The sequence below is a fragment of the Eretmochelys imbricata genome, chromosome 4, assembly GCF_965152235.1.
Source record: "Eretmochelys imbricata isolate rEreImb1 chromosome 4, rEreImb1.hap1, whole genome shotgun sequence".
NCBI lineage: Eukaryota > Metazoa > Chordata > Testudines > Cheloniidae > Eretmochelys > Eretmochelys imbricata.
The window spans coordinates 38,813,314-38,836,248 of NC_135575.1; the positions used below are offsets into that span (position 1 = coordinate 38,813,314).

Consider the following 22,935-nt stretch of genomic DNA (forward strand, 5'->3'; position numbering starts at 1 on the left):
CTGCATTTTAGTCTGAAAAGTCGCTATGTGAAAAAGGCACATCTTGTTAGGTTCTACAACTGCTCCATGTGCATGCAGAATCGTATCTGTTGCCTTCAATGACTAACAACTTCTTAGTACTTTGTTTCCTGTGTTTTACTTGCAAAGTCAACACAGCTAAGAAAGAGTGAGCTACTGATTCAGCTAGGAGAGACTGGATTATACTCCTTCTCACACATTATCAGCACAATTGTTTTTAAGTTCCAGTTCTAGCACTAACAAGTTTGTCTTCTTGAAGACAATGATGTTCCACATGCATAATCAATGAGATAATTTTCTTACTGGTGATGTTGCTTGAGAAGGAAATAACCAACCTTGATTTTCAGGCCTACGGTTCATTTTGCAAGGCTGAGAGTTAGAAAAGTGCATCTTTTTTATTTGTAAAATGAACATCTTTGGTATTAGAGAGGCAAGGTGGATATTAGAGACTCACTTTGTCTCTCTAATATCCTGTGACCAACACAGCTATAACAACATTGCAGACATATTTGGCATGGAAGTAAATGAGAAATGAAAAATGTGGACGCCATAATATTCTTTTTACAGAATCAAACCACACTTCAAGAAAATTGATCTAACCTATTCCCACATTAAGTGTTAATTTTGGCTTTCTAAAATCTCTTCTATTGGAGTATCCACTATAATTCCCATATTCTCTGCAGGTATTATTTTTATCATGACTGAAGCAAAAACAATAGAACTATATGGGCCGGGAGAACAATTTGATAAGTGACATCATGGAAGTGAGAATTTTCCTTTTTTGATCATGCCTTCTGCTGAAGTTCAAAAGTATTTTTATGGCCTTTCACATACTGCCCTTTCTTCTGCCAGCTCTTTCCTACATACCTACCATGCCCTCGACACTTGTTGTGTGTGCTACAGACAACTGAAACACCCTGAGACCGACACAGAAAAACATGGGACTTTGTTTTTTATTCACACTTAATGTCATGTGATGACCAACTTGTGTTAGCTGTATTAGCCCAACAACTTTTTTCAGGGATTTCTCTCTTTTGAAAACAGTGAGAGTATCAAAGCAAAATCAAAGCAAAAAAGTACTTAAATACAGTACTACTTCTTTATTTTCAAGTGGACAGTGACACACTAAGCAAAACTACACTGGGAATTTTCTGTAGCTATACTGGTTCCTGAAATAACAGGGCAAAAGGAACTTCTTTACTCTGCATTACACGTCAATAACTAGATTGTTCAGCCATCTCTGACTACTGCATCAAGGGAGTATGACGTTGCAGTCCATCCTCCAATCTTCTAACTGTGCTCTTCTCCACCACATTCGTGACCATCTGCATCCCTACCACACAATCAGATGGTGAAGATTGCGCTAAGACACTACACCACAGTCACACTGTGAAGATTGGGCTAAATCAAATGTCTGCATTGTGGCAGCCACTCTGCCTTTTCCTCTCAGCAGTCTGTTAAGTCCATGATCTACATCCAAGGTCGCAAATAAGTAGATGTAAATCAGGGCTTCTGAAGTTTGCCAGCACTCCTGCCTTTCTGTTCCAGAGTAGCTGCCACTCTACAAAGAAATAGCACTTGGCCTTAATGTGCCATTGTTCATCTGAGATTGGCACTGAGCTGGCAGCATGAGACAGAAGTGCATGAATGGCAGGAGGATGTTGTGAAGACAATCATGGCAAGTCAACAGGAAATGCAGGTATAGGTGATTTCTTCTGGAAGTGGGCAGATCTTCTGATAGGAAGTATGGGTTGCTTATTTGCACCTGTTGTCAGATTTGTATTCAGCAGGTTGTTTTCATCCATCATAACCCTCTATGCAGTTTTATGGGAGCTATATGTGCCATCACATATAAATCAGATGTTAAAGTACGTCAAAGACAACCACTAACGATATGAGTGGTTGTGTTCATCTCTGAAACAATGAGATGCATTTGCTAACTTCTGCCCCAAACTGTTGCGTACTGCTCTACTGATGCAAGAATATCAGCCCCAGGACTGAGGTGAGTAAAACATTTGCCTCGACTTCCAGGAGTTCCTGCTAGTCTCTGGATCAAGGCAGTGCAGAAAGTCATCTTTTACTTTACATGTTCTAAATGGGGCTGGTATGTTAGGCTGAGGTCCAATTTGACTCCTAAGTTAGTGACATCTGGCTGGAAAGGGAGTGAATGATCCTCAGCACAAACTGTAAGGGGCTGATTGGCCAGGAAATTATTCAGATGGAGGGTTGCGGCCACCTTCTTAAGACTCACTAAGTGAAAGTCTCCACTGATGGAGCTAAGTAGCCAGAGAGTTCATGTCCTTGCTGAATCACTCTTCAATATTTTGTAGATTACTATCCATGTTGGTAGGTCATAAGTATCTATGGTGACAAGGAGAGGCATTTCCATTTTGAACCACACCATAGGCTTACAGGAAATAGTCTGCAGAACCTTAGTGGTCAGCCCCACATGCTAGACAGTGTTGTTTGCAGTTGACAAGTCTGCCAGAATGTGTTAGGTGACTGACTTGATCTTAGGTGCACCATTTGTCAGGCTCTAGGTTTTAGGCAGTCAGGCCTGGTGGTTGGAGTGGTGGTCGAGGACAGGTACCAAGAGTCAAAGCTGGATGCAGATTCAGGACCGGGCTGAGGGCAATGCTTAAACCAGGATCCGGGGATAGGCCATGGATAAGAACTGGGGTCAGAGTCTGTAGGTAAGCCAAATCAGGATGATAGTGGAATCCAGATGCGGGTCGAAGCGGGGCTGGAGTCAGTCCAACGGTCTGGGAGGGAGAAGGCGGATGCATGGCTGGAGCAGGTCAGAAACAGGGCTGGAGCAAGGTTGGAATAGGGTACAGACAAGTCTGAAGTGCGCTAGAACAAGGCTTGGGCAAGACTGAGGCAGAAACAGGGATAGGATTGAAGGCACGCTTGAACCTCAGGGCGCCTGTAACACTGTGAGGCAGCAGGAGAATTCCTAGCTGAGTGGTGCTGTTGCACAGATTAAGGCTGTGTCTACACTGCCACTTTCAGCGCTAAAACTTTAGTTGTTCAGGGGTGTGAAAAAACACCCCCGAGCGACAAAAGTTTTAGTGCTGAAAAGCGTCAGTACAGACAGCGCTTTATTGCCGGGAGCCTGGCTCCTGGCGATAAAGCTACTACCGTTGGTTCGGGGTGGTTTTTTGTTTTTTTTTTGTTTTTTTAAATTGCTGGGAGAGTTCTCCCCCGGTGATAAAGCGAGTCTACACTCCCCAGGTCACAGTGCTGCCTTGGCAGCACTGCTGCAGCTGCACTGTAAAGTGGGCAGTGTAGACATACCCTAACTTGCAGTGAGAGGGAAACACCTGTGCCTTGGGGGTAATTTGACCTAGGCCCTGCTCAGGGATAGGCATGCCTGAGCAATGAGTCACTGCAGGCTTGGCTTTGAGGGATAAATCAGTGTAGCTGAGTTGCCCCAGCATGCCCCTGAGATGAGTCACTGAAGGCTCTGTTGAAGGGGTGAGTTTTTGTAGCTGAGTGAACAGCCCTGGTCTGTCTACAGGTTTGCCTGACATTCTTCTTGTCTGAAGTCAGCCTGAACAAAGAGCAGTTGTGGCCTGATGACCTCACTGATGTGCATTAGAATCAGTCTCTCTCAGAATCATAAGCTTGTATGTAACACAACAGAAAGAGATGTGTCGATAGCTCTTAAAATCTTCCAGTGGTTTTTCCTGGTCTTGGAATGCCTATGACCTTTGTCCCGTGCCACATTTTTGGGATGCAGTTGTCCTGGAATCATCAATTAAGGAACTTGAACAGCAAGCTTTTGGGCCTAGGTGAAGAAGGAACTCATGTGAGTATTATCTAGGCTTCTGGGGGACTGCCTTCTTGTGAAATCCCCATGAATAGTGCACAGCAAAATGAAAGTCAATGAAGTGTTGAACACAGGCAAAGAGCAAAATGAACTGCATTTTAATGCACACATTTTGAGTCTGAAAAGGTTTCTTCAAGTGTCAACTTGTTCAGTGGAACTAACAGAGCAGGGTATACTTATGAATATGATTTTGAGCTTCTACAGCATCTGTGGTTAATTCTGAATAGTTTATTTTCCCCCACCCACATTATATTAATAGCAAATATCCATACTACAGTAGCATCCAAAAGCTCCAGTTGGGATTGGAGTCCTGTTGTGCTGACTGCTGTACAAACACACTAGAGAAAATCCCTGCTCTGAAAGGTTTACAATCCTAAACATATCTAATGGCTCATTTACCTGTAAATAACTACAATAAATGGATCCAAAGCACCTGCAGGAAATAATGGAAGCATTTACATTGCCACAGTGTTCTAAATATTTTCCAAATTTATTCATTTTTTATAGTAATGGGGAATCAAAGGAACTGCAGCAACAGTCTACCATGCATCAAAAAACAAAAACACCCCAACCTTATCTTACTGCAAATAGCAATGCTTTCCAAAATTACATTTCATTAAATTAAATTTCAATTAAATTTGAGAAGAAATTCTAAATCTCACTTTTCCACTCTCTGCTGCTTTGGAGGAAAAAGCAATGCATGGTTTGTTGGAACTAACCAGTATTTTTCAGAGAAATTTGTTTAGCTGTCTTTCAAAGCAGAGAATGTGAAATATTTAGCTACATTAATATGTGGATGAAAGCTTGCAAACTGGCTTATTTTTGAATCTGCACAAAGTTACATAGAGCTATTTAACTGTGATCATCGCCTGATTTTGAAATGTCAAGGTTAACTGGCTGTTTAAAAATAGTTTCCCCATTATTCTTTTGCTTAGTAATTGGGAACAAAAATATTATTATTAATGAGATTATGCTGCAAAAGATGTGATGGTACACTGTGCTGGGTGTTTTTCTGATAGCCTTTTACTTAAATAAAAGAAAAAATTAAATAAAGGTTTGACTGCTTCATTGCCCATTTGTTTATTAGGCCTGTCTGATGAGGTTTTCGGTAATACCTGTTTGAAAGGAACTGGGCTGGTGAGTTCATAGTCACATGAACTTCCAGGGACCAAAATACCTTGGAATCACCAGGTAAGTGTCAAATATTTCATGGGACTTGTAGAGGAGTAGTTATATAATAGCACCACACACATTCTCTGGGATTTACTTAGAAATTTTGGAATGTGTGAACTGAGTGTTGGTGGTAGGAAGGGGAAGTAAACAGGGAGTTCTAAAGGATAGGACAAGAAGCATCCTTAAACTTGGATAGTTCCATCTGCTTTGCACAGAGGGTGGTAACTCACTGAGTTCAGCCTAATATATTCAGGTAACTGTGAATGCTGGATAGTTCCAATTATATTTTTAAGGAAGGTGTGTTTTGAATCCAGATAAAATAGTTTTTCCCAAAGGTTGGAGCACCTGGAGGGGTGGGGGCACTGGGTACAGATGGACCTGTCATCATCCTCTTTTTTTATAACTAAGTTTTTCTCTGGAGACTACATAGGTTTTTCTATCTGTCTGTTTGAAATAAATGATCTTGTTGAAGTGATAATATACCAAACCATACAAACACTGCTTAGCAGGAGAACATTGTTACTTGAATCCTGGGATAAGGTTTTATAACACACAAAATAAAAGTGAAACAGAAGCTATACACCTCATTAAGCAAAATAACTCTGTCTAAAAAAGACAATATATAGGATATCACCAGGTTACTGATGTTCATTTGAATGCCAGCTCATAAACAATGGAGTGTCCTACTAAAGAATTATCTTATCTTGTATTTCTTATTACGTTTCTGACTTGGAAATACTCATGAGTCCTAAACCATTACACTATCAGTCCCTTACTCTGGCAACATCAATTACTTTATCAAACAAGGATACTGCCTGCTCCATTATCCAGAAATAAAATAACAGTTGACTAAACACGATTTGAGCAACTGCATCCACTGAATCAGTTTCATATTCTAAAATGTTTTCTCACAGTCTTGAAGCTATTGAAAACTCCAGCATCTTAGAATCTATACTTTAATGCATATTTCTGCAAATAAACACTTTAATAGTGACACCCACAAACATAACACTTCTAGTATAATACAGTGCAAAACCAGCCCAACACTCTAATGGTTAATTAACTGAGAAATCTCTCTTTTTCTTACTACTTCACCTCTTATTTTTCAACATGTCCCTTCTTATTCCTGTTTCTGTTTTGTGAATCCACTATAACTAAAATTTTGTACTTAAAGCTAAAAACCAATGTCTTATATGAAACATATAATACACAAGCTGAATACACTGGTTTTAAACCCACAAAATGTTATTAAAATAAGAATGAATAATGTCACAGCATAGAATTTAAAAAAGAAAAAAAACCTTAAAAAATAATCAAAAAGATTGCAAAGTTAAGAAGGTTATTGTGCAGAAAATCAAAAAGAAAAGAAAAAGGTGACTGAGGTTAAGACAATTATAGGGCCAGAATACAACAGAAGCACAAAAAAACACTGGCATCTGAACAGAAATGTTTTATAAATGCTGATCTGAAAAAATGCATTAAAAACACATGAATTAAAGCAAGCAAACAAAAAAATTCAAAGTACCATATACAAAATGAAATTTAAAATAATATTAAATGTCATTAGTTTTTAAATCTACACCTACTACTGCCATAATTATAATTTTAAATGACAAACTTCCTTAATTGTAAAATACTACAGAAACGGTACACGTAAAATTTAGACTATCGAAGTCAGATTATCCAAGTCAGAACTTAACATATAGAACTTCAGCAATGAACATAATTTTCAAAAATAATTGTATGTTCTCCTTGGATTACTTAGGAACTCCCTCCATCTGACAGATCAACAAAAGTTAATAAAACCTACTGAAATATATGCATGTAGCCATGGTTTTGCCTTTCCAACTGTCAATCATACCTTTCACATCTTCGTCTTCAATAGTCGTATTGGAACTTTCTGTTGACTCCTGTTAAGAAGTAAATACAAGTGAAATGCATAAAGTGACCCAGCATATTATTCATGCACCTATGAAAATTACACTTGGTATTGTACAGATCATGCAAAGCCTTGAAGCAGGCTATGTGGATGTAATTCACAAACAAATGGCCACAGGGATTGAGATGTCTGTACCTGAAACTAAATGTCAATTTTCATCCATTTCAAAAGGGAACATTTTTATTAAACGTATTTCTGGCTGTCCAGTTTTTGAATGTCACACAGATGTATGGGGAAATAAATATCTTCATGAAAATGAGTTAACTTGTTGGGTTTTTTTACATTCTACTAGACAGAGTATGTCTGAACTGTTATATGAATTACGTCAGCCAAATATTAGAACTCGCCATTTTAAGCTTCGTGAATATCAACTGTGTAAAATAAGTCATTCCATTTGAGCTTATAAGTATAAAGTAAGCAGAATGTTGTATTTCACAATTTAAAGTACTTCTTCTGCTCATATAAGAACTCATACAATAAACTGAAAGGCTCCCCTTGATTTCAATAAGAATTGAATCAAATCCATGATTGCATTTTTATACTCTCCTTGTGCTAAAAAATTTGAAAGAGAGAGCAAGTTACTGGAGAGGCCCACAACAATGCTCCTAGATAATCTAAGATATCTTTGAAGAAATATTCTTTAACCAACCAGCCACACAGAGGAATGACTTGTCCATCAGACAGTTGTATTGAAATCTTTGCAATGTTAAAAGGCAAGGCTCTTATCACAATTTTTATAAGATATTAGAAATGTGAAAAATTAGGGAGCACACTTCAAAGGACAATGTCAAAGGTAGTAGGCAAAAAATTTGACCTACTCTTTTTCTCCTAATTTTATTTTTGCAGAAGATATACTTTTTATGATTTTTAAAAATAAATGCTTTGTTGCAAATAAAAAAAAAAGAAAAAGAAAACGTCAGAAGCAAAATACTCAAGAGTAAAAATATCCATAACAAGCCAGTTTACCTCTGAGACAGAAGGGAAAAACATAAGATTTATTTCAAGCTTCCGAAGGGTTACTATCCACATTAATTAAATAAAAATTCCAAAATACCCTGACAGTGTCCTTTTGTCTACTACGATTTCACAAGACAAGTCAAAGAAAAGTTTCAGAATGGTTAATGCATTATTCAAATGTAAAAGAACAAAATTATATGCAGCAATAAATCAACTACATTAATCAATCCACACATACAAACCAAGCTTAATAAACCATCATGCTTTTCCTATTGTGAATGGTGTTAGACTATTCACTCCACATAAGGGACATACCATGCTCTATCATATATAGTACCTAGAAGAAAATAAAAACCACACACATACAAGCAGGAAACGTCATGCACAAGCTCACAAGAGAGATGTGGCCAGTAATATGGAAGCATCCACTCCAGTTGTCATGCTAAAATATTTGTTTTTTTAGATAATGAAATTTAACAGTAACTTTCCCCATAAGTAGTTTTCCTGTCCATGTTATAACTTTTTGGGACATAAAATATCTAAATTGCTATGAATATATAATAATGTCAAGTAGATGTAGTCATGCCAAAGAGCTCCAGTGTTTTGTTTTTTTGTTTCCCTTTGCTGGGCTTTAGTAAAGATTTGACTAAAATTAAAATGCTGGCGGTACACTGCCTATTAATAAAACATGGGAGATGAAATATGGACCATGGGTGCAGAGAGTAGTTGGTACAGTAGTGAAATGAACATCACAACTTATTCTTACCCACAAACTATAAAATAAATAATCAAACGAAGAAGCGAGATGACTACAATATGCACAATTAACACTTTTTCCATGCTTGTGAAATGCCTGCATCTGATATTTTCCACTCAGACTCTATCCTTTGCAAATACAGTATTGAGCGACCACAAGTAATTACACTAGATAAATGTGACAACAATCCTTTGGAAACTTTAAATTCTCAGCACACACATTAAAATCTGTTTAAATAAGTGAAATCTGCATATGAAAACTAGGAACATGAATCACAAACAACAATATTCCCTAGCCCCTTTCAAGTCCACATAGGGAGAAAAAATTACCACACGTTATAGAAACCAGACATCAAACACAACCATCACAGCACACAGAAGAAAATAAATGAGAAAAATCAAATCAAGATTTATGAATTCAAAAGAGCTTCTTGCCACTTCAAGTGTTAGCTTCTTTTCAAACTGCAAGATGATGTTATGGAATAAGTCAAAAGTTCCATGCAGAAGACATGTCACAGTATGATGCATAAGCATGCTGAGAAACAGCTGATGGAAAGAGCTCAAAATATGCCTTCATCTTGTGTATGAAGCTTTCACTAGAATCGTAAAAATAACCTTACTATACTCTGTGTCTGAATACAATGTTCCTTTGTTTTTCTGAGAACTGAAAGTTCTTGCCTGAAGCAAGAGATGTACAACACACCATAAACCTGGTTCCTCAGGGTGCTGAGCGCCCTCACCGCCTACAGACATCCACAGGAGCTGAGGGAGCCAGCAGCCAGGCAGAAAGCATTCAGTGGGAACAAGCCACAGATGAATTAGGCCCAAGAGGCACCAGGTGCAACAGATACAGGAATGAGATTTTCCTTGCTAAGCTCTGGGTAATGGGCACATTCTGGCTTAGAATAGTGGATGAAATGTGCACTTTGGAGAAGCAAGATGGAGCTAATTCTTTCTGAATACCTTATTTCCATCAGGGTTGTGGATTACTGTAGTTTGGGGCTCCTGAGTGAGAACAAAATAAAGAGAAAAACAGTTCTCATTGGTAAATACATTCACAGTAGTGTGAGGGAGCGCGAGAAGAGCCAGCAGACAAATGCTAAACAGTGACAAGAGCTAAAGCAAATGTTAACTGCTGCCAAAAGATGAAACAATGTCTCTAATAAAGATTCTTCGACTGGCAACCCAGCAAGGGAGGTTACCTCACCTACTGCAGCGGCATGCAAAGACCTTATTCATGATCAACACACACACAGGGCTTTGAAGCTCTGGGGAGGTCAGCTGAAGAGGCACTCTGTTTCACAATGTCTCATATCAGATACATTGTTCCTTTTTGTCTGACCCTGCTTTAGCTCAAAAATGGTGAACTATTTTAATTAAAAAAATACTGTACGCTTATTACTAAAGCAAAAATGAACACAAATCAAAATAAAGATGGGCTGAACAGATTCTGAAAGATTTGGGTACCTCTAAACACAAACGGTGTTTGGATGTACAGGGGTTATTTCCAGTCTGTTGCCCATTTGAACAGCATAGATACCAATTATGATGGAAGTTCTTGATGCCATTTCAAAGGTTAACTCCCCTCTTGCTTCCCTTAAAATGTCAGTTAGCTGGCCCAGAACAAGCTGCAGCAAGTGTAGCTTTTTAACATACTCACAGAGGCCTGGGAACCTGATGGAGTTGAGGACTCATGTACATACCATGAAACCTTTAAACTACTGCTCTGAAATGACTTGACTTAATGCAGGCTTCCATGGGAGCTGCGCATGCAAATCTATGGCAGAATTTGTCCTTATGTTTATATTAAAGAGCAGAAGCATTTCTTCAGAGCTATGTACCAAAATACATGAGAAGTAATACTGCTTAAATTTAGGTAATTAAATAGCAGCATTTGTGTTCGTAAGCCTTCCTCCATCTTAAGAAATGTGACTTAATAACAGAAGCAAGATTCTGACATAGAATCTTCATGTACGCTGTCCTACTGTTTAGTAATATTCCCCTAGCAGAACTTATTACAGAGTAATGCTTACTGTAGATTTAAAGTGGCACTATTCAAAAAGCTTTATAGGACTAAGGTGCCTTTTGATACCAGTAAGTGAAGCCTTGCAAAGTCCTGCTGGGTTGTCAGAGAATAGGGGGAATGAAAATCTGAATAAGGTCTATATTGTTGTTGCCTAGCAATAGTCCTGTTAGCTCTCCTTGATATCAAAACTTGTGTTAAGGCAAAAGAAAAGATAACAGGTACAATTTAAAAAATAAGTCAGCACTTAAAAGCATGGAAACAACCATCAGGTGAAGAGCTAAGGGCAACATCAAGCGCATTCTATTCACTTTCTTACACGGCATGCAAAAAATTCAACTATCGCTACTAATGCTACTACACCACCACATCCAGCTTTTGTGTCACGTTTTCTATTTATAAAAATGTTGCTTCACAATGGACTTCCTCACAAAAAGAAAACAAAAAGTACAAACAACAAGAAAGAGAAAAAATTTTATAAAGCAAACAAAGAATAAAAGCAAAAACAAACAAAAAAAACCCAAAGAAAACAGTAAAGAACTTAAAGATAGGGTGAAAAGGAAGATTCCAGGTATACCAGCGCCGGGGTAGGAATATTTTCTTTGGGGCTGGTTACCACGTTGGTTTTGTTGTTTATCTGTAGGTATGCAGAAAATAGAAATAGACAAGCCTTAGAATTCTTGGTAGCTAGCATATCTATATCTCTCTATATAGAATATCTATATACAGATATAGATAGGGAAATAAAGAATCACAGAAAGGTCAACTTATGAACTTGAAAAAAACACTGACAACAGATTTGATAACTGGCTATAGCTTCTCCCAAAGACGCTAGTGACAGTATTTTGGACTTGTTCAAGGAAGTCCTATATAGAGCATAGGCAGTTTCAGCTCTGACACGTAAATGAATGAAGAATTTTTTAACAGTGGCTACAACCAAATAATAGGAATTCACAATTAATATGGATTTTAGAAAGAAAATGCCTGTATTTCCATTGTGATTTATTTGCCAGTTTAGATCATGCAACAGTGTTAAGTAATATACCATCATTTCACTTTATTTCTAGGAGGGTGTCACTAGGTTAAACGTCATTTTGTTTTTCACGGAAGGAAGCTTCAGTGGTTCAAATTTATGTGTCATTTACACCCATATAAATCTGTAATTGGTAACTCGAGATTTATATGGGTGTCATTGAGGTCAGAATATGTACAGGTACATTCACTTTGAGATTTTTTTCAAACAAGCGTTCAGTATTTCAAATGAAAAACGTGTATGTTTCGTTTTCATTTAATGAAATAAACTAATTTGCTTGTTTTGAAAAACCTTTCCAATCTGGCTGAACCTGCAGTAATACCTTTCGTTTACTGTACATTGGCCTTTCAGTCCACAGAACCCAAATTAAGAGTGTAACTTCCTGTACTGTAGCTTCTCAACATTACTACTTTTGGCCCTGATCCTGCAAAGTTATCTATGGGAGTAGTCTCAATGACTACAAAAACGCAAGTCTTTGAAGAACTGGGCTTTTATTTGTTTAAAAAATATTATTCTCTCTCTCTTTCTGTCTCGCTCTCTCTTTAAGTAAGACTTTAGCAATTAATTTAAATTTCTCTGATTCTTATACCCATTTTTAAAACCCACCTTCCATAACTGCACCAGGTAAATATCACTGTGGTTGTAAAACTGGAAAGATTTTAAAAATCAAGCCCCAATTAAAGTTTTCATACCCACTGGAAAGCTGGTTTCAATTATAACGAAAGCTTGTTGGACTCTGATGCTGTCAAACTATTTTCAATTAAAATTACTAGGATTTTTTAAAAATATTTTTGACCAGTTCTACTTATAACAGCAGCAGGTCAAAGAAGCAAAATGTAAGGTGGGCTGTCTGCACACAGGGTTGGCATCATTTCTACCCGTCAGTGGTATAGAATCTCTACGGCTCTGCTGTGTTAGTACTCTGGTACTGAAAATGTAAACATTACATGGGAAAGAAATGCAATAATGCAAATTCAGACTTCTCTTCTTTCACTGATGGACATTTTGTCAATATTAAAGTAAAATTAACTACCACATTTAAAAACCAAAAGTCAAGCCCTTTGTGTCAGTCAGGCTGTTGATATTTTTTATATAAAAGTCTTTAGGAAATCTAAATGTTGAAGACCTGAATAATATTTACCAGAGTGTGTAATGACATATATTGGCCTAGCCCTAGCCTAATGGTTTAAGCACTGGACTGAGAGCCAGGAATTTCCGAGTTCTAATTTGAGCTCATCAATTCCTCCATGGCCTTAGGTAAATCACTTAACCTCTTTGTGAGGTGGGGATAATGATATTTAGGTCATGTCTACACTTCAGATTTTCCCCAATTCTACCTCTGCACTGGTGCAATCCCTAGTACAGACTGATAAAGCTGCTGAGTAAGCTTTATTTGGGCAAATGTGCCCTAGGGGCGAAATCATGACCCCACTGAAATCAACGGAAGCTGCTGTAGCATTGATTTTAATTGTGCCAGGATTTCACCTGAGGTGTTTGCATTGGTGGCTGCCCATCAGTTGCTGGAATCAGAGCAAATCTGAAGCATAGCCAATGTCTTAGTTAGGACATGTCTAGACTGGGGAAATCTGTTCTACTGTAACTTCATCCATGTAGTTAAGATGATGGAAATCCCTAACACGGACACATTGCTCTGGTGCAAAATGGGCTTGCACTGGATTTCAATTTATCCTCTAAGATATTGAAAGACACATGCCAAGCAGGGCAGTGTATCTACGTTAGGGACAATCTCGGTCAGCACTTAACTACCTTACAGGGGTTTAGTAAGGAACAATTAATGATAGAAAATGTACTACCTGCATTCCTTACTCAGGGAAAAAAACCCACTGAATTCAAGGAAATGTTATTTTTTTAAAATAAGACTACATAGATTATGGAACAACAACAATACAGACAACCATGGACAATCATATTCTTTTTCTCTTGTAACAAGAGAAAAATCACTCTCCCAAGTTTTACAACTAAAAATGAATATTCATTAACAGTTTGGCCATCAAGAGAGAAGTATTCAAAGAGCAAAAGAAAGAAGAAATGAACACATACAAAGCATATATGAGAGAGGGAATGAACGTTTCAACAGACTTCTTACAGTCCTAATCAGCAACATCAGAAATCAAACAACACACCATAGAAGCGCTTGTCATGGAACATGTAACAGACAAAGGATAACCAAATTTCAGAGAGAATTTTGCCTGAGTAAGGAGAGCAGCATTGAGCCCACACTCCCCTGGTCAAAATCCTATAAAAAATAAACAACAACATTCATTCCACTACCATCAAGAACTAAAGAATATATACTCAAACTTATTAATGGTACATCAAGAATACAGAATTTACATTAGTACAAATGAAAAAGAGAATATATTGCATAGTCAAGTTATTTCGTCGGTATGAGCACAGCTTGGCTAAATACTTCCAAACTTAAAGAAAAATGGTAGGTTTTAAATCACATTTACTGCGTTTATTTTAACAGAAAGGGGAAACTATTAAAAACAAATTCAGCATTTTCATACCAAATGATTAAGTGATTATGGAAAATTATTCTAAATTGGTGTACTTCTATTTGTTGTCAGGAAGGAAAACTTTTTCTACTAAAATTGTAGTTGCTGTGAAACAGCTTTTAACTTTATAGCATCTCTTTCTCTCTCTCTCTCTCTCAGAGCAAACAGTTGGGCAGGGCCATACTGTCCTAAGTATTAATGCTTTTTATATATTTTATAAAAATTGTACAAAACTGTCTCTCGGGATCTAAATCCTCCAAGCATCCTATGTAGTGTTTCAGCAGACTAAGAGCTGGCACGTGGTGTGTTTGGGATGCTGAAAATATCCCAACATATCTGGTAAATGGCCTGTACTTTTGTATTAAAATGAACTGTTCTCTTGCATGAAACACTGAATCCAGCTAGATGATATAGGCCATTTACCAGACAGGTATTTTCAAGGGGAGGTCTGCTTGCCCGTGACAGAGTGACCAGTTGGAGAAAGTGGAACATTTGCTCTGCTCTACCTGGATCAGCAGTACAGAGGCATGGTGAAGTGTCACCGTTGAGTAAGCTGCCTTGCCAGGATCACCACCATCATCCCAGAATTCAGGATCAATGCCAGTTAAACAGGAGGATGGTCACTACCTGCCTGAGGACCCTGGTGCTGGGGGAAGGGAGTCTATGTATTGGTTCTCAAATGGGGGATCTGAGTTAGAGGTTGAGAAGGTCTTGGACTAGGAATGGGACTGGCTGGGGGTCTGGAGAAGAGAAGGAAGGCGGCATGTCTGCTGTGGCCTGTGGTTGTAGCTTGACATCCTGATGTGAGTCAAATGACACTAAGACGCTTAGAAAAACCTTATTATTTGATTCTAAAAGTACAACATCCCCAAAAAGAAAATAAACAGCCATCCTTCCATTTGTTATTTGATTTCAAGGGATAATAAAAATATACAAAGCGGGGTTTTGAAAATCACCTTAAAATGTCCTAAATACTGGATATCTGCTCAGTTATAGCTGGAATCAATAAAAGTGGATCTTGCAGTGAATTTATTTATTTATTACAGAGGGGGCAGCAGGAGTACAGAGGTGTCTCTTAATGGATTCCTGATGTTGAACCGTATTCATACTATATGGTAAAAGCTCTAGCGATTTCCCAAGTATTGAAATTTTTAATTTTTTTTTAAGTTTCTATGTAAGTAACTACACAGAGGGTAATGTCTCCATTACACTTATTATTATCCATTTATTATTTTAATGTTATTAGTTTTTAATACAAGGAGATTAAGAAATTAATAGAAGACTGTTTAAACGAATACTTTTTTTTTTAAGTGTACTAAAGACAGCTGCATTGGCCAATGTTACATCTACTTTTTTGTATTTATATTTCTATAGCTAAAAATCTTGCTTTAAAGAATTGCGGAACAATTCATTACAGATGGCACGTAGCACTTCTTGGTTTAGAAGTCACAAGTTTTCATGTTAAAGGTCTTGTAGCTTCTCAAGTTATGTTAACAGATTAAATGCATTTATTTGATTTCTAAGTGTGAATGTTTCACAGGAGGAAAAATCTGGCAGATAAAGATCCTCACCATCATTTGAACACTCGAACTGGACTTCCTTTTCTGAATTGACCAGTCAGAGAGAAAAGGAAAAGAAGAAAATGTGACTGGTTGGATTGAAAATATCAATGCATGGAGTACAGCATATTTTTGTTTTCAAAAAGACAGCATAAGCTGTGGTAGAGAAGGAAATACTTTTTTTGTGCGGGGAAGTTTCTACATGAGAAAAATGCTGAAAACAAAGACTCCCACGCAGGTAAACATTTCCCCCCTTGCTTCACATAACTGAGCAGGAAAATGGTAAAAAACTGAAATATCCTGAAAACCGGAAGTATGAGATCCCAACGAGTGTAATATTAGCAAACCATTGACGAAAATTCTCAGCAACGTTGCTATCAAAATGGAGATACAGCAGATGCCATTATAAACCTGTAGGAAGAATGGTATTTATAAAAATACTAGCCTGACCCGAACACATAAAATTCCCGCATTCCACAAAGACGTGTTAAGGAATCTGTATTGCAATGACCGAATAATACAGAATGATGTGCTTCTTCATCCTCTCTAAGATGCCCATTATTTGACTTTGGGTAACATTCAGGTTAGAGTATACTGAATTCATTTTAATAGCCTTAACATTTTTAAGTGTGAAAGAATACGTGTGCGAGAATAAGTAAAGAACAAATCTGCTGTGAACTGAGTATTTCAGTAAGTAGCACTCTGTTAAAGAAAAGAAAGTTTAAGCAGAAAACTAAAATTCAGGTCAAAGACGCTCCTGAGAAAGAGGCAGAACTGAGAAGAGAAGAAACTTTGCATTATCTACGGAAAGCTGGGGTGCTTTATTTAGTCTTCAGGAATCCTCTGAGAAAAAGAAATACAACATTTTTCAATGCTCAGTGATTTTTTTCCTGGCTATTTTTCAAAGTATCTGTCTAGAACATTCATTTGTGAAGCATCTCTCCTCCTGCGGGACCTGGTGATATGAAAATAGGAACTCTAAATAATCTATGAAAGTTGCCAGAATGTTCCCATTCTTACCAAGGTCTATTAGTCAGGATGAGCTTATTCAGTGAAATCTTAAACACCTGGACTTCTGCCAAACACACCAACTACACCTGGTGGAATGTACCTCATGTGGGGCTTCTAGTAAGCTTCTGACGTTCCATCAAGCTTACATACCCACGACCAAAGTCTCATTTAAATTAAGCAGCTAAAAATACAGTGAGTCACTAACGACTGGACTAGCTTTTATTAAAAAGCAAGGAATATATTCCCTTGTCAGCATTTTTCAGAACCTTATTTAAAACATGGTACAGTTTTTCAGCTATTTCTTTTCTGACACATTATTTTGAACTTAAACTAACTTCAACTTCTTCAAAAATACAGTGAGAACCATTTCTTAACACAACCTATGAAGAAGAGATGTAGTTATTTCCAATCGCAAAGTCAATAGACGTTAGAAGAGTACAAGGAAAAGAAAGCTGAATGAGATGTATAGTTTGGTGCATTTGTTTAACTTACCTTGACTCCATCAGGTTTTTTCAGTAAACTTTTTGCTGCTGTAAAATGAGAGAATAAATTCAATGTCAGCTGGTTATCAATAAACTCCATCAGGTTTGAAGCAAAGCAAGCACTTTCTGTTTTTAGTTCCTCCCTCTGCTGCTTTACATTTAGGAAACGGAATATTTACAGCATTTGAGAAATTCCAAACTACTGGACATAAGGCTGCAGTACCACTTTTCTTAGATTTGCTACCTGGATTTTGTCAAGATCTATACTGAGCTGCATTAGGCACTAAACACTGCCACATCCAGTAGAATCTCATTATTTCACATTGAGAGACCTACTACAAGTTTCTCAAATGTGTGCATTAGCGTGTAAGCAAACACACAAAAGCCCTGAATTGGCAAAGGTGTATGCATATAACTCTAACTGTATGAGTTGATGAACTGAATTCAAGTGAATTATTCACATGGATAAATGCTTGCAGGGTCACAGCCAAAAATATCAAGAATAACAAATCACTGTCATTTACTATTTTGCTTTATTTATAAGTGAATATGGACTCCTAGAAAATACATTGTAGAATACAGCAGAACCCCATTTAACCGAGCCTCCATTATGCGGCTCTCTGTATTAACCGAACCACCAGTTGCCCAGCGCTGACAGCGGTAGGACTTGGGCTGGAGCCCTGGGAGGCTGGGGCTCCTGCCTGTTGTGCTGACAGTCAGAGCCCTGCTGCCCAGGGATCACAGCTGGAGCCCTGCCACCCATTCCCCAGTTTATCTAGACTTTTGGTTATCCAATCTGGCCCTGGTCGCAGGTAGATCGGCTAATTGTGATTCCACTGTATTTTGTAAAAATGATAGCATTTTACTATTACATTTTTGCTCAGAAATGGGGATAGATTAGCTTTTTTGTGATAGATACAAATGCCCACTTTGCTGTTGGGGCTGTGGCCAAGCCAAACCAGCGGAGAGAGACCCTAGACCGCCTTGACTCCTAGGGTTAGCCTGTGATCTATGCAGGGTTATGGTGGAGTGGAGAGGAATATAGGGGTTGGAACTGGCCATGAACCCCAGCCTGTAGCTGTTCACCTAGTTCAGTGGATACAAAGACACATTACTGACTCCCCTGTTCCTTTGATTTGGTACTACTTCTGGAGCCAGGTGATCAACTTTTAGTGCCCTCTTCACATAGCAAGATACCGACGAGGAGGAACAGAAAAAGAGCTGAAGGCTGCAGAGGTGAGTTGGGAGTCGCAACCTCTAGGTCTTGTCCATGCTGTTATAGCTGGTGGTGACATCAAGTGACTAAACGGCTGTGGGTAAGCCATTGGGCTTCCATTTGTCCACAAATGTTTAAAGGGGAGTTTGCAGCCATTTCTCCTTGTTACACAGAGAGGCAGTTGCTGAGGACAAAAGTGCAAAGAAATGGAGGGTTTGGAAGACTTTGGACCTGACTCTTGGTGTTGATGGGCATGGAAGTTGGCTTCGCTGTCTTACACAGCTCGAAGCATTACTCATCTGGACCCTTATCCTGAACATGAAGAAGGACAGCAGGGATCACAGGCCCCTTTATTTGACTGGCGGAAGGAGGGCTTATTCTGTTGGGAACTGCATTAGTCTAGTTTCAGCCTGTTTTCTAGGGAACCACCATTTCTCTGGGTTAAGTTAATGAAGATAAAGCTTCTGCTTCATCTACATTTCTGTGTCCATGTCTTATTCACCTGCTGTGTCTGTGTCAAGTGCTCATATTATTATGGTTCTACTGTAGACATGATGGACTATATAACCATAGAACTGTGCAGAAAAGAACAGATCTTCATTAAAGTGTCTTTCATATTTGTTAAAAGGATACTAGAACTTCAGCTAGAGCTGAAGTTAAGGTTATCTTCTATAATCTAGTAAAACTCCTCAAAATGCACTTTATCAATTAGGATAGCAGATCCACTCAGACCTCTGTTAAGACTGTGTCTCTGCTGCCCATCATAAACCCCTATTTTTCAGGAGCAGAAAAATTTCATTCATAAAAATTTATTTCAAGCTAAAGTTGACACAAAATATTTCCACCTGTGCTAAGGAAGAGTAACGCAGAACATTTTTATATGTGAAAAGCATATGTTATATTTAAACTATGCTGCTGTTTTACTTTAAACTCTTTGGACTAAAGACTGCCTTTTTGTTAAATGTAGGCACAGCACCTAGCACAATCGGCCTTGAGTCTTGATTGAGTTTGAGGCTCTACCACTGTACAATTAATCAGATAGAAAGAGCATCAAATTCTTAAACTAATTTAGCAGAAAATGGCTGTTTTCAAGCTACAGGAAAGCAAAGAAAATTAGAAGTTTATTGGCTTTACAGGTTATTTTATTCTCCTAGAACTAAAAAAAAACACCTAATGAAAAATATTAATTCTTATAAGTTGCTTGTCATAATATGAACTACATCCTTCCAATGTTATCTTTTATGTTTAAAATCTTTTACATGTTTCCGAAACATTAATTTTTTAAAATAAAAATTAAATAAAACAAACAACAAAAGAGTCATAATGAAGGTTGTAACAGCCATTACTCCTCCCATTGTGCCTGTAGGATTGCTAGGGTGTAAGGGGATGTGTCCCTTGAACGGTTTCTTGCATGAGACTGGTATGTGATATCTCATATTATGGGACATATTCTATACTTCAGTCCTGTACATTAACAGGAGCTCCGTGCCCAGAACAAGCGTAGTATATACCCTGTACTTTGCATACTGCAATAACCACACACAACTATTTAAAGAAGTGTTAGCACCATCTTTAGCTATGAATCTTTTGCCTTTTTTGTTGGCTTGTGATATAATTCTAATACTATTTAAAAGCATTTTGTGTAAGCAAGGACACTGTATGCGAATCAAAAACTACAGTAGCAAAGCATATTCTAAGTAAGCTAACAATGAAGAATTTGACCATGCTGATTTCCTACAACTAAAAAGCAATTGTTATAAATAAATCCTAAGGCACTGCTAATAAGCCAGAAAGCAAACTGAGAAGAAATGGAATTGTGACAACATGCAGAGATTAGTGTGGTTCAGGGCAGATGGCAATTTTGCTTAGGAGATACAAAAAAGATGTTTCTTTCAGTTGCTGAGGGTCTTACCTCACAAGAAACACACATTCCACATAAAAGGAAGAAAGAAAAGGAAAAATAAAACACTTTTATAAACACATTGTTATGGACAAATAACCTTGAAAAGCATGCTTTCAATGAAATTCAATGAATAAATAACTCAAAAACTAAAATGTCATCTCAAGTGCAGGTATGTCTTAAATTAACCACTGAAATGATGGATGAAAAAGTCTTTGATCACCATGCTGAGACATTCTGAAATAATATTTTTAAAGGACGATGACATTCTTGTTCTTCAGAGGTGTTAGACCTTACATATGATGTATGTGAAACAATGATTATGGAGAATGATTACAAATGATACACATGCTTCATGTTTTAAGATAATCCATTTTTGACAAGATACTCAGTCTTCAACTACAGCATTTCTGTTCAACTCTTAAAGGAAATTGAAAGTTACTGGCAATTCATTAAACATTAACCAAATATAATTTACAATCCCCAAAGATGGTTTTACATGTTACAATTGTATATTAAATAGGGGAACCTAACAAAGAAGGGCACGGTATATTCCAAGCACCAAACAGATTGGACCAATTGGTCTCACTTGCATCCTGCTGTAGCTTGTTTATTTCGGATGCTTTGACACTTATTATTCTTCAAAACATGCCCAATGCACTATAGCATTTTTACCTGTTAATTAAATATATTGCAACAGAATTATCTCAGACAAAGACAGGATGCTGCAAAGTCACTGCAGAATTCACCCTATGTTATTCAATTGCCTGAATTCTTGTTTGTGGGTGTCTTATATGCATTATCAATGTCTGGTTAGGATAAAGGTTGTCAGAATAATTCTCAAATATTGAGGTTTACATTGGGAGATTCCCAGCTCCTCCCTTCCAAATAAGAATTGAAACACAATGTAAACAAAAATATATCATAGCTATTTGGGGGACAAGCGTTTGGCTAATCAGCAGGGAGGGGAGTAGATGGTCAGGGGAAGGAAGAAAATGAGAACGCAGAGAAGTTTAGGAAATCGGAGGAATGAAGGGAAAGAAAGGTTTTAACACTTTTACAAATTTCCCTTTCAGAAATGTATAGCTATTTTAATTTTGGTATTTTTTCTTTTCTCCTTCATTGAAAAACTTTAAATATGTAACTATAAATTTAAGCATCACAATATTTTGAGCGCGTTCCTAATTAAGACATAATTATAATGGTGCCCTGGGCTAATAAACACCTTGGGTCTTCAGCATTAGAGTTTGATTACTGTAAACACCAACAGCACAGCTGTTATTTCATAAGCAGAAATGTACTCTTATGTTGCTATAACATGATGCTTGAGAATGAGGCAGAAGTAAAAGAGTGAAGAACTTTCATGTGTTTATTAGTATTAAGAAACCCAAACACATAGGAATGGTATTAGAGGTAAACTTGATTTGATATATTACTAGAAAAGCAGTAAAATATGTACTATAAGGTCGCTTTTTATATAAGGTAAGAACATAAAAACTTATGTCTTAAAATGTATTTTAGATTTGCGTATTCAAATGCTCTTCTACTATGTAATTTAACTTTTAAAATATTATTCTTTGACCATATTTCAATTTGCACATTTATCCTTAGCATTTGCTATTTTTCTCTTCCTACCTGGAATATTTTCTGGTCTCTTTGATAGGATTCTACAAATAAGAACGAAAAAAACGTCCCCCTTCACAATAAGGGAAACAAACAGACAGTGCACCAAATTATTCCAACTACCACCTGTACCTTACAAAAGGCTCAATATGACCCTTTTAGTTTAATCTACAGTAGCGAGTAATTTTTGCTCTGATCACTCCAAAAAACAAATAACTTTAATACACTATACTTTACATACTCCACAGTAGCAAAGAGCTTTACTGTACTAAACTAATTCTCATTAGGCCTGGTTGCATTAAGCAGATACCAAAATGTAAAGAACATAAGGATTTGGAGCTCAATAAACATACCTGAGAAATTTCTGGTAGCCAGCATAGTTGTCAGAATGGCCCCCTGTGTACACATATGTTAACTCAAATTAGCATTAATTACGCATAGCTCTGAGCATGAATAGACCAAAAAGGCAAATATGCTTAATCATAAATCATTTGACTATCGAGGTCAACTCTGGAATGATAGATTTTCTATGAATTATTTGGCATAAGGTGGAGTACATTGGGAATGGAGAAACTGTAGCTTATTCTTAAAGCTATTACCTATCATAAATCCCCGAATAGTTACTGAGCTGTCAGAACAAGTCTTGCCACAAATGTATGTGCACACACAGGGATATTTGTCATCAATTAAATTGCACACATATGACACTGGAAATAGAACCCAGACCCTTACTTCAGTTGCTTGGGATGAGTTGTGTTCAACTGGGGGTTTATATGTAACATACATGACCACAACCAACTAAGGGAGGTTTTCCTTTATCTAAAGGGAGAAATGCCCGTGATTTTAAAATGGAGGGTCATCACTATCATCCTGATTCCAAAGAGGTATGTAGAT

At 37.4% G+C, this 22,935-nt stretch overlaps 1 protein-coding gene across 30 annotated transcripts in view; it reads right to left on the reverse strand.

Moving 5' to 3' along the window:
* The window catches only part of CAMK2D (calcium/calmodulin dependent protein kinase II delta), a 266,479-nt gene that overhangs the window by 40,083 nt on the left and 203,461 nt on the right, over nucleotides 1-22,935 (reverse strand). For 6 of the 30 annotated variants that reach the window (XR_013345892.1, XR_013345891.1, XR_013345907.1 and 3 more), the window contains 6 exons: nucleotides 22,395-22,437; nucleotides 17,313-17,350; nucleotides 15,822-15,854; nucleotides 11,276-11,335; nucleotides 9,639-9,680; nucleotides 6,885-6,933 (listed from right to left, as the gene is read on the reverse strand). Coding sequence is in view for 9 of the 30 variants with exons in the window: in XM_077815153.1 (XP_077671279.1) it covers nucleotides 6,885-6,933; nucleotides 9,639-9,680; nucleotides 11,276-11,335; nucleotides 15,822-15,854; nucleotides 17,313-17,350; nucleotides 22,395-22,437 (265 nt within the window). In the remaining 21 variants the exon portion in view is untranslated. Of the gene's footprint in view, nucleotides 1-3,468; nucleotides 3,766-5,835; nucleotides 5,946-6,884; nucleotides 11,336-15,821; nucleotides 15,855-16,156; nucleotides 16,221-17,312; nucleotides 17,351-22,394; nucleotides 22,438-22,935 lie in introns of those variants that run through there. The other 24 variants (XR_013345894.1, XR_013345908.1, XM_077815156.1 and 21 more) reach the window with 14 other exon arrangements.